We start from the raw sequence: 18,195 nt of genomic DNA on the forward strand, positions 1-18,195 counted from the left end.
GATAAACATATATCTCAGTCACAGTTGGTATTCACAGTTTTGAGTTCATTGAGGAAACTTCATGCACTTTACCCAAGGTATTACGTACCCAACCCTAGTCCAGCTTATCCTCAATTTCTCTAAAATATCTTCTGAAAATATCAATTTGAATGTCCCAAGCTCACAGTTTGTAATTCTTTTACAGTTTTAGAGCCACTTTGGATATTGCTTTCGACTGTATTTAAACGCTGCCCAGCGTATTACGCCGTCTCGACAACCCGTTTTCAACGTTCTGACTGGTTTTTGTTTGTTTCGAAAATGTGTTTCGCCTGGAGTGCGTTGATCCGCTGCCGCTGTGCCAGCCCTGGCGCAGAGGCTGCTTTTAACCTTGTTAGCCAGACAGTTACGGCTACCCCCACGCCTCGACACGCCTGCCACTCATCCAGTCGATCCCTTTCTTTCGAAGAACCAACAACACTCTCGCTGTTGGGCTGCTTCCAAAGAGATCATCACACGCCCCGTTATGATTATCATAATCACGCTCAACTTGATCATCGCTAATGATGCATAAATTAAAAGAGCTGATGAAATTTGCCAGACAATTCGCATAAGCAGCCAAAACTGCATAAAAATATGACCAAAAAAGAAGACAGTTGGCAAAAGCGCAGAAAAAAAACGAAAACAATTAACAAAAAAAAGAGAGAAGCGAAGAAAATAAACTAAAATTATGCAGTTATTTTTACACGCTGTGTTGTTGGCATTACAAGGCGGTCATGCCACGCCCACCCAGAAATGTTGGCCACAAAGTCCATTTGGCCAGGCGCCCTGCCTTTGAGGCTATTTATAAACACCAACAACAACAACAATAATGAGAATAGCAATGCATTAGCCAATGTTGTTCTCAGCAGCTGCTAATTGGCTCTATGTGTGTGTGTGTGTGTGTATGTGTGGGCGGCTGCCATTGCGGTAGGTTCACGCTTGGCACACGCTGCGTATGATCAATACGTATACGTATTTGTTTGCTTTATGGTCAACACGGCATATCACGCATACGACCCGTGTGGCCCTAGCATTGGCTTCCTTTACGCTCCGCTCGCTTATCAAACGAGCCAATTTTAAAGTCAGCTTCGTATCGGCTTAGCTATTTATAGCGAGCGACTTGAAGTGCTTCCACTCATCATAATAAAAATAAAAATTTGCTCGTCTACCAGATGCCCTGTAGCTAGTGTCGAAGTCCAAAGTATTTTCTTTGATTTTATTTGTTTAGTATGTTCAATGTTCAATGCTGTGCCAATGCTAAAGTTAAGCTAATTTGCTTAGAAATCGATATATATCGAGCATTAGGATATCATCATGAGACACTTTTTACCAACCTCTATTCAAAGTTTATATACTTCCCTAATCAATTTATATTTTACAAATCGATAAATAAAAATAAAATAAATAAAAATAAAATAAAATAAATAAAATAAAATAATCGATAAATAAAAATAAATAAAATAAAGTACGTAATCTAGCTACAGGGTATTAAATATAAGAAAAAACATTCTTCAATATTTGAAGATTGCAAATTAGTTTTGAAGCTTGTTTGATCGAAAGTTTCATTGATCAACTGATTGACTAATGGGTTACTTCCTGCTACAGCTAGCGCACCACTGCCCAGACGCATGTTGCACTCCACTTGAGCGGTCTCAAGGGGTTTTCCTCTAATCTGAATATCTGTCTGCGATCGTAAGTCAATGCATGACATCATTCCAAAGTTCAAATCAATATACATTTTGCCAGCTAAATAATTGTTGTTGTTGTTGTCGATGTTGTTGTTACTGTTGCTGATTTGCGACCGGCCTGCTTTACATTTTTTACACTCGAAGCTGGCTCAGGGTCTGGGGCTGGTGGTTCAACGTTTTCTCAATTTTGTTTTGCGCATTGACCTTTTCGCGTAATTTGTTGCTGTTTGTTGTTTATTTCGGGTTTTTGTTGCAATTGTTGCTTCCTCGTCAACGCACATTTGTCCTTGCCAAGTGCCAACGCCTTGCGGCACATGTTTAAAAGGTGATCTTGAGCCTGGGTGTTGCCTTTCAAGTTGAAATATATAGGTTCGCAGTATAGACAACCTTCTCTATCTCTCGCTCTCTCCCCCCTCTCTCTCTCTGTTGCTCTTTAGTTCCCACTCTTTCGGAATGGATCATCCGATCGATTTATGGCCCCCAAAGTCACAACACACGATGCATAATTTGCAAAAATATGTTAATTAGATTTTGTTTGTGCCTTCCTTTGTCATTAGACTCTGCCTCTTCTACGATTTGATTATAAACCGAATTATTCCACGCTATGCGCACTCTGACTGAAATAAACTTATAATAATAATAAAAAAAAAGGGTATATATTTATCTCGCATCTTTTATGACATGCCCTGTAATTTAAAGAAAGTTGTTCGAATATTTATCATATATATGAACTTATTATTCTTTTACTGTTCGGTCTGAAGTTGGCATTTTATCATTTAAAATTTGTAAAATGTCAAAGCCGCACCGAGTGCTTAATTTTAGTAGTTATTGATATCGATAGGCACTGCTTTTTTGAGTACAATAAGCTCTGACGTCATAAATGTATGGGATTTTGCCTAGGTGGCAACGCTGACTTACGATGTGTTGGTGCGTAAATTTGAACAAATCAGGTAAGTAAAAACAAATAAAATGAATATAAAAATATGTTCAAGACTTTAAATATCAAATGAAAATTTAATAATTCAGATAACTGATTTACTGGGTATCTGCGTGTAGTCCATTGGAGCTGGAATCATTATTATTTGTTTATGGAAACGCGTCGCGAGTTGCTAAAAATAAATAAATAATAAATAGACGACTAAATGTTGCTCGTGCTGCGATTAACAACAACAATGATAACAGCAACAACAATAATAAACAGAGAAAATGTGCTAAATTGTTGTTCGCAACGAATTGCATGAGATTCGCAAGACTCGAAGCCGGATCATGCCTTTTAGTGCCCACTGTGACTGGTTTTCGATCGCCGTAGTCGATCAACAATTGATTTTTAATCACAAAATGCGACTTTGTAATATTTTGTTGGTTTTCCTTTTGCTCTTTGCTATAAATAAATGTTTCACATATTTTATAGCCGCCGTCTGCAGGCAAACCTTTCAAAGCTGGTCACTCTGACAAGGCCGCATTTGCGTCACACGCTTTATGGAATTTGAATTTACCTATCTGCTCATTGAAATGAGGCTTTGGACTCATGAAGACCTGTTTTTTTCACATTTGTCCAAGCCAAACCCCTCGCAAAACAGCAGCTCTTTGACCAGTTTGCATTCCAAAAGTTCTAACAAAATGACAGTAAAAATTGACTATAACTGACACACAAACATAATATTATAATGCAGTCGGAAATTGTACTGTCAATTGTAAATTCTTTTAAATTATTGCTAACATCCTATGAACAAACCTAAGACTTCTAAGAACTTTGATCTCGACAAAACAAATTCTTAAACTAGCAATTGTCATTGATAAACCGTTTTTGGGATTACTTTATTCAAATGTTTTCTCTTCATTGATAGCTCTTTATGTTTATATGAAATCATGCACGCATTTGCTAAGGCTCACTCAGTCGAGCAACTGAGCACTCAATAAATGCGTGGATACGTATTATCTCTTCACAGTTATTGGCAGCGATAACGCCTCACCCACACACACAGACATACACATATACACACACATTGATTGCTGTACTCATTGGTGATCGTCATGCGACCACATTCGTCACAGACGAAAAATAAATATCGACTAAACGTCAAGCACTTGAACAAAATGGAATTGTAGTTCATCTCTTAATATGTCAAACCATAAAATACCCTGTAAATTGTTTATCAAAAAGTGCAGTTGAGCAAGTACTAAGTGAGAAAAGTAGAGCACTTATGCAGTGAGAGAAAAGAAACTCTTTTGCTCTTCCTCTAAGAGATATAGGTTTCAGATCTCAAAGACATTCTTCCAATTTTGATTGAAAATAAAAAAATATAAGTATACACTGAAAGTTGTTATTTAATGGAAAAAAACAGCTCAATAACTATAGAAACTTAAAAAGGCGAATATATTTTAAATATGCCAATCGATATTTATCGATTTTATTTTAAGAAAGATTCTTCTGCAGAGACTGTATTTAGCTCAGATTAAAACTCTAATACAAGCTCGACTAGTCAAGCTAGATATAAACTATCTTCAACTGCATGCTTCAATACACCCATTTTCCTTAACTACAGGGTATCAACAATAGCAAAACACTTTGAACAACTGACAAGGTGTGTTTGGGTGGGTATTCATGTCTTGTTGTAGACTAAAGCACTGCGCACTTGGGTTGTTTCCATTGTTGACTGAGCGCGCAACGAGCCTCCAAAGGTACCCACTGGCAACAGCAACAGAGAAGAACAGAAAATCAACAACGCCAAATCCCAGGGGCAGTTATCGACCCACAGTCAACGAGGTCGACACTCAACAACGCCCCTTAAAGCTTGTCAGCGAAATGGCAAACATAAGCCAACGTAGGAGTTGATAAATAAACCCAAAATAAACGCAGTAATAATAGTAATAATAATATTGATGCCTGATTAGATACGCAGTAATTTGCAGCTACCTGCACGAGTAGCGCTAGATAAAAGATTCAACTTCCTCTATGAGAAGTTTTTTCCTGACAAATGATTAACTGTCCGTTGTTCGTCGTTTTCTATGTCCAACATCTTGTCGATTGAGTCACTTGAATGTATTTCGCAACTTAGAACGCCTGTTAGTCACTTCGCGCCTTGTTTGCAAAACAAAGTTTTTTGATTTAGAAGACTTTCTGTGTTTTACTTAAATGTTTAAATTTCAAATATAGATGAAGCGGGTATTTCGAAATTATATAAATAAATGCATATTTATTGTAATCTTCTTAAAAACATGAAGTTTTAGAATTCCCAATTAGTTCAAGACTCACTGGGATTCCCAGTTAGATAAAGACTTTAGAAGTATTAGCCCAAGTCGAACTGCTGAAACCCCAGTTACATACTGCTTGAATAGCTAAAAAACAGCCAACAACTCGCTGATATCAAAGAACTTATGTCGAGCGAATGTTAGACAAGCTGATTGGATCAGCTCTGCTCTAAGTGCCGATTAGCTGCATGTTTATATACCCTATAAATGGTTAATTTGTAGTAGATAATCGCAATCCATTCACCTGTTCGCAGTACAGGAAAGATTCATTCAAAGCAACCAATATTGATATTGCACTCAACAGCTGCATATACCCATTGATGAAGCCACCCCAGCGGGCATATCACTAGTGCAATCGATTGAAAGTATATTTGACCGAATGTTCCGTCGTAGCTTGGGTCGCACGCCGATTTGAATGATGGAGCGTGATAAGCGCGATCGAAGATAAGCCCGCTAACAGCCACGCCCACCTCCTGTATGGGGCGTTGTGCCCATGCGCCGTACAGCTGGTCAGCCTTATCACAGTTCCCGCAATGGGCTTGGCCTTTCACGGGGGAGACGCATCAGCTGTACAATTGTGCCGCACGTCATCCAAATTGTGAATAACGCAATAAGATAGCTCGCTCACTTACTTCCTCTCTCTCGCTATTGCTGAGACACTCCCGCTCTCACTCTCTCTCTCTAGCTGTTAATCTATTTGCATTCACTCTCTCTCTCTCTCTCTCTCTCTCTCTCTTCCTTCGCGCTGTTCACGTTGACTTCACGTGCCAATCAGCCGCAGAATAAGCGACCTCGTCATCATATATACAAACGCTCTATCCGGCGTATGGGGCTAACTACCCCGTATACCTTAAGCTCTATATGCTCACATTTATTTCTGTTTCAGTTTCTACCATACAAATACATATATATATATATATACTTTTATACTCGATTCACAAATATAAACAGTTTATTAGTTTTTGCAATGACCGTATTATTTATAGGTCCGTAATTACATTTCCGCAGTAGGAACAGTATTTTTATCGATAGCTTTTCGCATAGCCACAAATATTCATTTTGGGCTTTCCAGTTATTTTTAGATAACTCGAAAACTTTAAGAGTTACAGACAGCAGATTTGTTATGTAGGTTCACGGAAAGGATACAAAACTGAAGACAATTAGATTTCTTAGATTTCTACTTGCATATTAGTTCATATTGCTGTTAGTCAGCAGCCTAGGGTATCTGCTAGCCGAACACTCAGGTCACTTATTTAATAATTTTTTTTTTGATCTTATTAATGATGTTGTTTGTTGGTTTCCCATTTTGAATACTCACGATTCGCGATCGGCTTATAATATGCACGATAATGTAGATGATCACGATGATGGCAACTACGTCGACATAGGCAAAAATACTAAATAAAACATAAAATATATAAAAAATAATATGAAAGAAAAAAACAAAGAGATCTGCCATTGCCCCATTAAAGGCGTTCAGATGAACCGGTTCAGGGTCAATCGACTGAGTCGTCGGCGTCGTCGTTGTTTGCTCCGTCGTCTTCGTCGCCTGCCTTCCTGCCACGGACAACGACTTTCAAGTTCAGTTGGAACATTTGGCAAGGGCAGGAACTGGGCCAAGGTCGGCCAAGTGGCCAGAATAATGCGGCAAACAGAATAGCAGGTAAAAGGGGAATGCCAAGCCAAGGCAAGCCGATTCATTCCCAACATTATCATCGCCAGCGGCATCTTCATCATGTTGTTCTGGCAGCTGGGTAAAACCTTGACGCCGCTTTGTACGTAAATTTCCACTGGCCTTCGGCTAGAGACCTATGTACATCCGATCGACCCCAAATTGAAGTAAAAAGTTCTCAGCGCAAAGCTATGAAGCGCGATAGAGACGTGAGCATTGGCTAAGCGCAACGCATCGCAACGCGTCAGCCAGCACGTAGGCCGCCGCTAGAAGAGGGATTAGGCGGTACACCAAGCAAATGATATGTCACGGGATAGTTATTATGAAAAACTAAAAATAATAATAATTGCAGTTGAAAGAATACAAAAGTTAACTAACTGAAAACTGGCGAAGGCCAGGCCGAAATCTTTTTTTAGACTTAGCCTCATAGTATATCACAGAAAAAGCCCCTAAAACATCTCAAAACCAATAAACAATAAAATATTTGATCAGATTTGAAAAGCTAATAAATTTTCGTCTTTGTGAATCAGTGCATAAATTTAGTCGCAGCTTTAGAGAAATTGAAAAACAATTTTACGAATTGAAAAGTTTAGAATCAGCTGCTGATGAATTTTCAACTCGAATAGGCCAAAATAACTCAACATTGGAACAGGGCCAACTATTTGTTTAGTTGATCAACAAATTGATTTAGTTAATTTATAATTGCGCTAAACGAAATTTCATTGATTGTATCCGTAGGTGAGGCAACGAGGGTAACGCGCTGCATTGTCACGAGCTGTTTGGAGCTGCCCCTGTTGCTGCTGCTGCTGCTGCTGCTGGGCATGACGTCATGGAGCCAAATTGTGATGAGCATTTTGTGTGGCGCGTGTGAAATAAAAACGCGGCAAAAGACAAGTTCGGGGGTTTTACCCATTCGCATTCGCATTCGCATTCGTATGCCAAGAAAACTCAACAGTAAAAGAAGAAAAAATACAAAATATATGTACATCTATTCAAAAAGCGAAATGTGAATGACTTGAAGTTTGGTGAAAATGAAAATTTGGAAATTTTATGTTGGATTGCCGTTGCCGTGGCGAATTTTAGATTCAATTCAAGCAGAATACTAATGACATGCCCAATAGTAACATTGAACACTCGTTGTGTACATGTTCCGTTTAGCAGCTGACGTCACGCTCACCTGTGATTGACGTCCGCTGCTAAAAGACACACAAACAGCCAGCACACATAACATTTAGCGCTGCTTGGGGCAATGGAGGGAAAAAACACAAAATGTTAGCCAGAAAGCTCGAGTTCATTAATAAGGCATATGGTAGAGGCCTTGAACCATCATCCGTTGGCCCTGCGACGTCATTGGCAACGCTGCTTCTCTGTATGACCTTTGGAGCGCAACAGGAGAAATAGCGTGTGACGTCATTGAGAGCCTGCTGCTGCTACGTAACAATTACATCAGGTTACGTCAATGCGCAAGCTCTTGCGCTCTCTCTAGCTATCGTTCTTATGCTCTCTCTCGCCCATTCTCTGCATCTGGCAACCCTGTGCGTCGGTGGAAACAGCGGCCTACGTGCACTTGAGAAGGTGCGTGGGCACGTGGACTTTGGGTGGTCGTTCGTCCGCCCCTTGTAGCTTGTGGGCTTGCAGTTGGTACGTAGGTGGCCTCCAAATGCGTGTCAAGGCAAAAGGCGTACAAGTCCCGCACTGAACTTGAACTGTCGCCTGGAACCGGAATTCTTGCTAATTTTAGATGCCCTTCGCAATGCTGATTACATTGAAACGTACATAGCTCAATAAACAAACGCAGAAACATATCATAACTATGCTTGTGTTTGTACTTAATTTGTATGGGTGGGCCGCACCTCTCAATGATGGGGTAGGCTTTCAATTGTGTTGTGCTCTGTGCATTCAAAAAAGATAAAAATATAAATAAAAAAATATTTCCACTGCAGCAAAAAGAAGCAGCAGAGGCAGCCCATTTACACACCCACGCAACATTATTATTGCACTTGAGTTCCGTACAAAATTTAATTCCGTTTCCAATAACAAACAAAACACGCAACAACAAATACCCACTCCCGTAAACACTCAAACACGCTCACGTACACACACATAGACACTCACGCACACACACACGCACGCACACAGCCAGCCATAAATAGTGAAACAAGCACGCCGCCTTCTGCTTCGCCCCAGCCCGACCGTCCGCATTGGCCTACAGTAGCTACTGGCTGCGCTGGCAAGTATCAACAAATGTTCACGTGAACATCATGAGGTCAACGCGTGATACACAGTATGATAATTCACAGACACACACACACACAGGCACACTCTCTCGCGCGTGTTTTGTATGGCGTGCTAGTTTCAGTTTCGCTCCCGCTCCCGCTCCGTTGTTTTTGTTGCGCAAGAGCGCCACCATAGTATGAAATAGTCACAGCTGTTTGATGGTGGCTCTCTTTTTGCTCTCCCTCTGTCTCGTTTGTTGTATGGCGCTCTGCCGATTGGCTATAAGTGGCACGAGCCCCTTTTTGCTTGTGAAACTGTTACGAATATAGCCAGCGTTGCCAGACTCAACTGCGTTTGACTAACTCCTTACGAATTAAGTGTAACAGGCTGATAAACGTGCGCATTAATTTATCATATTAATCGCGACAAGCCAAATTATTTGACTCAAGCTGTGCTCAATTTTCCTCACAGCTGGCAACGCTGCGTGCGCTCAACTGGTGAGCGTAACCATAGACTCGGCCCCCCTCTCTCGAACCAACAATCAGGTTTCGTCCATCAATGAAATCTGTCTGTGTCTGGAGTTTTGCACGACTTATTTTGTGTTACCCGCCCCTTGTCGAACAATGCGGCTAATGTACATGCAAATATATGCAGTCGGGCTCAGATATTGCTGATCCAATGTGTCGTCTGTCTGGCCAAAGCCACTGACCAGTCTCAGCTCTAGCCTGTTTCTTCGACGTTTTTATCTTCTGCTCGAAGCGCTTAATCACGAACTTCCGTAGCAACAAATGCGTCAGCCGCAGCTTCAGCTTTGGCCGCGTCGTCAATGGAATGGCCGGGCCTTAGACTCAGCCATGGCTCCGGGGTGTGTCTGTGTAGGCCTCTCGCCACTGCCAACATGCTGCATACATATATGTACATCTATGCATGTGTATGTGCGCGAGAGCTGCCTTTACTTTTCACGCTTTATGTGCATGAACAGCAGCTATGAATAGATAGCTCCATGGAATTTTGTGCTTTCCCTCAAACGCCCCGCGGCCCATTGCCCAGAGGTAAACAGCTGATGACGTACATGCGCTCGTTACGTGCTCTCTCTCTATCCCGCTTCCTCTCTTTCTTATTAAGCCCACCGTGCGTGGGCACAGACCTGACCTTTTGCCGCCAACGCGAGCTCCATGTTTCAGCTAAATGTCAGCCCGCTGCGGAGGCGTACTGTCAAATTCTTAGCTAGATTCGACAGCGTGCCACGATCCTTAACTGAAAGTTAAGCAAATCTTAAGAACAAATTACCTTAACACAAAATGTATACATTAGCTGCAAATCAAGTTTAATAAATTTAAAAAATAAATTCAAATAAAAAAGGTGGCGTCTCGTGCTCGTCATATATGAAACCGTGGGTTTTCGAATTACCTCGTGCTTGGTTCGTGACACACGCACGTCTCTAGTTAGCACTGCCCACGTTGCCAACGCCTGCCCGAAAAGCAGTTACAATTGTGTCCTCCCATTGCACTGGTTGCTTTGCCGACCCATTCGATGACGATTTTTGAAGAGAGACTCCCAGCACACCCGCGCACGTTGAAGAGCAGCCCACTTACAACTGATTACGTCGGCAACATGCGCTCCCACTCTCACACTCTCGCACCGTGTGCGTCTGTGTTTGTGCGCTGCGACTGCGACTGCGACTGCGATGGTCTGGTGGAAGTTCGCAGTCTGTGTTTTGTTCATTCGTCTGTTGAATTCTGAACGCTACGGTTCGCTCACTCGGGCTCCTCTAGCAGCCGCATCAAGTGAAATAAAAGAGAAAGAAAAAACTTTATAAGAAGCCCCTATAGCTTGTGTAAATCAAAAGTGCTAACACCGATTTAGATAAGTGATAAGGCGGACATCAACTGAAAGAGAAATTAAAAATTTAAAAAAAAAAGACTCCAGTGCCCCTGCAACAACTGTTTGTGCAGGTGCCAAAGATAGTGTGAGCAAGTGCAAAGTGCATCTAAGTACAAAAAAGAAAAATAATTTGCCACCCACACAAACACACAATGGACATGGATACGTTGCTGCTGCCATCGCCGCCTGCAACGCCCCCGCTACGGGATAACAAAGTAGAAAATGTAAGTCTAAGTGACTCAGAGCTCGAAAGAGACTGACCTACAATGTGGGGCGTATAAATGAGTGTAACTGAGTGCAGTGCAAACTAATTAAAATTAAATGCGAAAAAATGCAGCCCCCACACACACACACAAATGCACTCGTATATACAGTTACATAGAATTCCCGCATTTTATTCGTGCCCCCAGACAAGACGCCTTCGCTTTTGACAAATCACGCAACAAAAAAAATACATGGCAAGGCAAACCATTAAGTGTAGTGCTTGCTTGCTTGCACTCGCCGTGTTTCTAAAAACAAAAGTCTCGCATCTCGCTCGCACCGCAGTAACGCTATGCGATCACGCAGCGGGCACGCTTTCACGTGAACACCGCATGCACAGCGAGTGATACAGTACATACACACACACATATATAGACCACATGCACACACACAGGGCGAACATTGGACTCCACGGCAATGTGGAATTGTCGTAGTTATTTGCGCGCCTTGCTTGCCATATGTGTATGTGTGTGTGTGTGTGTGGCTTTTTGCTGAGAGCGTCTTAAAGAGAGCCGCCTGCTGACGTAGTCAGAGCGCATTTGTTTGAGAGCATTTGCCTGCATGAGTGTGTGCGTGTGTGAGCAAAAACGGTGCGAAGGTGCGTTGCCAATTAGAAACAGCAAGCGGTAGAAAAACAAACAAAACCAAGCCCCAGACAGGCAGCGACGTGAACAGCGACGCTTCATATAAAATATGTCACATTTTTTTGCTTTCTGGTTATCGGGCGCACAAGCAAGCAAACAAACAAACAAAACAGACACACGCACACCAAGCGAAGGCAACGTGCCGAGCCCATAAAAAAAACAGCGTTGAGCGTTGCTGCCAGCTGCGACGCATGCTGCAGAAATTTTTAGTGCATGCTTTTGGGCTGCGTCTATAATTCGAAGGGCGCCGTCGTGACTTTCGCAAGTTAGACGAGCAGCGAAAAAAGATAATCATACTGACTAGTTGCTACCCTGTAATCAATTCGACTTCACTTAACTGCTCGCTAAAAACAATCGAATTATATTTATTGATAGAGTCCCGCGATTAATTCATAAAATGACTCGTTTCGTATGCCACCCGATTTCAATGCTTACAGGGTATATCAATAAGTCGTAATGTTGCGATGGCATTAACCCCACGTGAGGCGCAGCAAATTTGCGTGGGGGCCGCTGTTGCGGGTTAAGGTTAAAAGTGAACGGCCTTGTCGCTCTTAACCAACGCCAGCGTCGACGTTGACGTCGACGCCCGCGCACATAATTAGCGAATTTTTCTCTGGGGTTTTTTGCACTCGCCAAAAAGTTATTGTAGGTCAACGTCAGACAGGGAAAAAGTGAATGGGAATGCGAATGTATTTTTGGGGCCAGAGGCAGTGAACCCGCCCGCCCATGTCTATTGAACTCAGTTACTAATCGAACTCTTCTCTCTGATCTTTCTTATTCCAGGCCGCTAAGGACAAACAACTGGTCAAGGAGAATCTGCTAAAGGCCAAGCTAAAGTTGGTCGCAAATCAGCAAAGCCAAAAGAATGGCATCATTACGCCCAATCCCTCGGACACCGAGGACGATACCGCCGACGTGCGGCCATGCAAGAAGGCGCGCCTAGAACAGCCAGCGGTAACATTGACGCCTCCGCCAGATCAGCAGCAACAGCTTAAGTCGGAGCACGAACAGGATGCAGATGCACTGGCTCAACGTGTGAGCGTTATAATGCGTGTGAATAGCCTGGGCACCGTCAGCTCATCCAATGAGAACAGTTCCAGCTCCAGCTGTTCGGCTGTTAGCGATATGAATGCCGCACTCGCCACTCCTATTTCCGATGACTACCCCGAGGAGAACGTTTGGCGTAATCTCAAATACAAAATGAATCGCAAACGTGCCGCCGAGGTGGCATTGCCCACACCCGCTTCAACAGCAACAGCAACAGCTACAGCTACAGAACAGCTGCCCTTGGCCACATATGCTACAACAGCTTGTCCTGCCTACACAGCAGCGCCTGCTCCTGATTCACAGCTGCTGATCCTGAGCAACGTGGCAGCCGCTGCAGCCGCCGCTATTGTGCCAGCGCATTGTCAGTCTTCATCCTCGAGTTCCTCATCTACATGCTCCTCTTCCTCATCCTGCTCTTCGGCAGGCAAACGCATTACGGCCGCCCAGGCAGCAGCTACACGCAGCCGCATCTACGAGTGCAGCTTTCCGGATTGCGGCAAGAACTACTTCAAGAGCAGCCATCTGAAAGCCCATCAGCGCGTCCATACGGGTGAGCGTCCATTTATCTGCAAGTGGGACAACTGCGACAAGCGCTTCTCCCGCTCCGATGAGCTCTCACGGCACAAGCGAACACACACCGGCGAAAAGAAGTTCCAGTGCGGCGTCTGCTCCAAGAAGTTCATGCGCAGCGATCATCTGTCCAAGCACGTGAAACGCCACAACAAGGACAAGGCGAACGGTGTTAATCGCAATGTGACCTTCGCCTCAACAGCCGCCGAGGTAGCAGCCGCTGCGGCAGTCATGTGTGAGCCCACGCTGCAGCTGCGGGCCATCGCACCAGCCACCGCCAGCTCCAGCTCCAGCTCCGCCTCAAGTTCAGTACAAACGCCCGCCACATCCAGCCACTCATCCAACAGTTTGCACATCTACAGCGCGCAGGATTTGCTGCGACTGCAGCAGCAAGCGTCCACATTCGTGGGTACCTTTGCCTGCCGATAGGCAATCCAACCACAATCTCATCTCGACACAGTATGACCAGCTCAATCAAGCTAACTCTGGAGCAGATCCACATGCGGGCCAGCTGGCGTAGTCTTAAGTCTAGTTAGGAGCTACTTCTTGTCATCGTTATGTTAGGAGTCACACACAAGTTATACCCATATTAGCAAATGGATATGCCTCACACACATTCACACTCACACGTTTTCATCCACACACACATTTTAGTTTAGAGCTCTTCTGATTATACCTAGTGCATACACTCTATATACATATATAGCTACAAAATCTGTGATACTTAAGTTTTCTTAACACTTTTTCTATTGTACAATAATTATCGCTGCTAAAATTTTTATTCTGAACAAAATTGTATTTATTGCTACATGCGAAGAAAAGATACCTGGCATACTTAAATAGTCTCCAAGGTCTAAATCTCAAGAAAACATAAAAAAACATTTAAAAAAAAAACAAATACAATGCGAAAATATATTTTCCATATAATAATTTAAACCAAGTCTTTCGAATGGGTTCAAAATGTTTCTTATTCTATAGCGGAGAGTCAAGTCGCTTCCTAAACGCACAGCGAAGCTTTCCTAAAGTAATCTAAATCTCTAAACGATTTATAACTCAGCTATTATAACCGTTCAGGCTTCATATGGACTATATCTTATCTTCAGCGGATTACAATATCATATCAGCTTTATCATTAACCTAATTTAGCACATCTATAAAATGTCTGCTATTGTAGTTAGTACTCGTATATACTGAATATAACTATGCATTCCAATCAAATGAGATTCGAGTTATACACCCAGTAGAGTGCTCAGCTCACATATGACTCGTGGCTTGGATTGGGGCGAACAGGCCTGGCGCACGGCCATTTCCCAGGTGTCCAGTAGGTGCGACAGTGAATAATTTTTAGGCAGCTTGGACATGCGGGCGATCAGCGCTTGTTGCACGGTCTGCAGAAACGGAGTAGCCGAGTATTCCTGTTCGGTGAGCGAGCAATCGGGCGATTGCCATGGATACTCCTCTGGAACGCTCACGCTTACCGGCGGAACGCTGGGCAAACACTTATCGTCCAGGCAACAGATCAAACGTATTGTCTTATTATTGTTTTGAGCAGTCGTATCTAGCTTGACCTTGAATTTCGTATCTAAACGCGCAATCTCGCCCTGCAATACATGTGGCACATCTTGATCGAACGGCGATGACTTCTCCTCCAGGTGCGGTTTCTTGGCCGGCACAGGCGCACAAATGTCTGTGCCAAAAAGCAGCTCTAAGCTGGGACGGAAAGTGCGATGCAATGTATGATTAGCCAGCGGACTTTGCAGCGTAGTATTGATGACCTCTAGCAGCGGGTTAGATGATTTCTGTGAATTGATTACAAAGCATTAGCCAATGAGTTTTTCATCAAAAGGTTGACTTACGCCAAACTGCTGACCCGAGTAGGACACTAGATCCATCTTCTCCAGTGCCTTCTCACACTTGAGCAACGTATCCAGCTGTACCCGCTGCGTCGGATTGCAGAGAATTTCCAGTAGCTTGCTCATCTTTGTCATCTTTTCAACATCTGCAAACGGAAAATACAATTATAAAAAATTGTATGTGAACATTATGAAATGAACTCACTGGTTCCATCATTGCTAATCTTGCCCAGCATGCGCTTTAGTGGCTCAATGTATTTGGTTAGCTGCTTGTACTTTTCTCTATACAGCGCTTCCTCTTGTGGATTAAATGGACTGTTGCCCGTCACTTGACCGGGCGTATTGATCGATGCACTTGGCGACTGCTGCCGTATGTTGCGCTGTGTGTTCTGCATCATCATTTGCGGGCTAGACTGGGGCACCAATGCAGGGCTGGGTATCATTTGTGGTGTGGGCATCTGTGGGGTGGGTGGCTGTTGTGTAGGCGTCTGATTACCCACCAATTGTTGTTGTTGCTGCTGTTGTTGTTGCTGCTGCTGCTGCTGCTGTTGCTGCTGCTGCTGCTGTTGTTGCTGCTGCTGTTGTAGCTGCTGCAATTGTTGCTGTTGTTGCAATTGCTGTGCGTCCGCCGGCGAGGGACTGGAGCGCATAAAGGGCTGCTGCGGCTGCTGTTGGCCACCTACAACTCCACCCCGATTGCCCGGAAACATTTGGCCTGCCTGCCCCATTGTCATATTCGGCTTCTGCTGCATGTTTGGTGGCATATTTACATTCATGCCGCCCATGGGATTCATAGCCCCGCCCTGTTGCACTGCATTTGGTGGCAAGCCACCGGGCCCGCCCACCTGTTGCTGCCCAGCCGGGCCACCTACGACATTGTGCTGCTGTTGCATATTAGACGGCATGCCCTGCATGCCTTGATTTAGACGCATCATCGGATTGCCCATGCCCATCTAAATGACCAACATATATTAGTATCTGATCACTACAGAATAGTATCTACTTACCACCATCGGCGACATTTGATTGGGCATACCGCCAACTGCACCGCCCGTAGGTCCACTATTCGGTCCCGGGCCCACCATTTGATTGGGCATGCCGCCTGCATTGCCTACAATCTGTCCCTGGCCTTGCGCCACAGCGGGTCCCATGGCATTTAGCTGCATGCCTCCTGCGCCACCAGGTCCATTACCCCCAGCCATTTGCTGTACTTGAACCATTTGCTGGCCTCCAGCGCCAGCGCCCATTGGCAACTGTCCGCGTATATTCGGCATCGGTTGCATTTGCTGTTGCCCGGGCCTTTGCTGATTCAGCGTCTGCAACAAATTGGAGGCAGTCCCTGGTCCACCAGGACCAGCCATTTGATTTGGACCAGGTGCACCGCCCATTGGCATCAATTGAGGATTCCGATTGCCCTGGCTGGCCAGATTTTGTAATGCATTCAGTGGATCTTGCATTATATTTTGCTGTCCCATCTCTGCATTGGGCGGTGGCTGTTGCTGTTGTTGCAGCTGCTGCTGCTGCTGTTGTTGTTGTTGCTGCTGTTGTGCCTGGGACTTGCGCTGCGACATGTCCTTGTAGTGCATAAACAACTTGGCCACCAGCCCCAAATACTCATCCTTGGTGCGTGACTTGCGAAATATGTGATTTTCCATCATGCTAGCATTTTTATTGGGCTCCGGCCCATTCTGTGGCAACATATCATGGCTGCCAAACACATCAGAAAATGTTAATTAAGTTCCTTATGCGCAGACAAATCAAATACTTACATTTTAGAAATGACATTTTGCCGAAAATTTTGACTCTGCCACTCTTCAGCCATATTTAAATTAATCAATTGTCTTTTAAATAAATAAATGAAAATTGAATTAACAATTCACTCAATCACTGTAATTTATGCTTCGGCTTTCCAGCGTTATCGATAATGCATATCGAAGAAATTTGCTATCGCCAAGTGGCAGCGCTCGGCGTTTGTTTACATTTTGAAACAATTCGTTCCGCTGACGTGGCAACACTACATTTGTTTTATATCAGTCTGGCAGGCTTGCCCTACTCACTAATTTGTGGCGCGCAAATTCGGGACAAAAGAAAATAAGAAATAAACATTTACTAACTAATTATGAGCCAGTGCTCTTGTGTTTTGTTAACTGTAAATACAGAACGACATGTTCAATTAGCACCAACTCAAGCTTATGTATGCCATAGCTGTCAGTCAATTACCTGACTAAAACACCTGTATGAAGTTCTCTGCGACACACCAAGTACATACAAACATTCACACATGCACACATACATACGTAAAACACTGAGAACAGCTCGCGCGCTCTAAACTTTTACTAGCTTTCGTTTTGGCGCGTGCTTCTGCTCCGGCTCACCGTTTTTTTACCGTTGCTCATTCGTATCTTGACTTTCAGACAGAGTGCACGTCCGTTTGCTCGCTCGTTCGGCAGTTAGTTCGTTCGTGAGTGTGTGTTTATTTCTTTGCGTTGTTATTAACTTTTATATTTACTACGTCTACGTTCCTCGTATATACATATATGTATTGTATGTGTCGGTTATATTTAGTTCTCTACAATTTACGCGCTGATATTTCAATTCGCCACGCTGCTGCCACCTGTACAGCGTTCGTTTAGTGTCTTCTGCCGCTGGCCCCTCTCCAACAACAACAAGAATAGCAACAACAATCATAATAATTGGAAACGCTGTCAATGCCGGCTGCATTCAAAGTCGCGATTTGTGTACGTGTATTTGTATCTCTAACTTGAATTCGTGCAAAAAGCGTCGTCGACAGCAGAAGCAGCAGCAGCAGCAGCAGCAGCTGAGGCCACCAAATTACACAAAAATTGTTTCATAAACGTATCTTTTTACAAAACAACAACAGCAGCAGTAACCAAAACAAGTAAAATAGAGTGTATTATCAGTTACCTTGGCGAATGAAAATTTGTGCCAAGCAGCAGCAGAACAGCGGCGTCGCCGTTACCGTCGACGTTCTGCGTTTACATGTGTGGTGCGTAGAAAAATGATAATTGAATGCAATAAATAAAAATTCCCTGCAACAACAATAACAACAACAACAAGAATAATATCAA

The 18,195-nt window shown here is 43.6% G+C and overlaps 2 protein-coding genes across 3 annotated transcripts; one reads left to right on the forward strand and one right to left on the reverse strand.

Annotated features, from left to right (window-relative positions):
- Positions 1-10,558: 10,558 nt before the first annotated feature.
- LOC111599076 (transcription factor Sp9) lies at positions 10,559-14,065 on the forward strand. Its single transcript, XM_023314607.2, has 2 exons — positions 10,559-10,955; positions 12,420-14,065. Exons 1-2 carry the CDS (start codon positions 10,884-10,886, stop codon positions 13,680-13,682), a joined length of 1,335 nt encoding a protein of 444 aa, XP_023170375.2. The 5' UTR covers positions 10,559-10,883; the 3' UTR covers positions 13,683-14,065.
- A 233-nt stretch (positions 14,066-14,298) lies between these two features.
- On the reverse strand, positions 14,299-17,027 carry LOC111599075 (mediator of RNA polymerase II transcription subunit 15). 2 transcript variants are annotated; one of them, XM_023314606.2, is made up of 5 exons: positions 16,876-17,027; positions 16,117-16,813; positions 15,312-16,059; positions 15,110-15,252; positions 14,299-15,052 (listed from the first exon to the last, which is right to left on the reverse strand). In XM_023314606.2, exons 1-5 carry the CDS (start codon positions 16,926-16,928, stop codon positions 14,483-14,485), a joined length of 2,211 nt encoding a protein of 736 aa, XP_023170374.2. In that variant the 5' UTR covers positions 16,929-17,027; the 3' UTR covers positions 14,299-14,482. The 2 variants fall into 2 exon arrangements, with proteins under 2 accessions (XP_023170374.2, XP_023170373.2); XM_023314605.2 differs by having other exon boundaries at positions 14,300-15,052; positions 16,114-16,813; positions 16,876-17,026.
- Positions 17,028-18,195: the final 1,168 nt, after the last annotated feature.

Source organism: Drosophila hydei, unplaced genomic scaffold, assembly GCF_003285905.1.
Source record: "Drosophila hydei strain 15085-1641.00,03,60 unplaced genomic scaffold, DhydRS2 tig00008114-arrow-pilon, whole genome shotgun sequence".
Lineage (NCBI taxonomy): Eukaryota > Metazoa > Arthropoda > Insecta > Diptera > Drosophilidae > Drosophila > Drosophila hydei.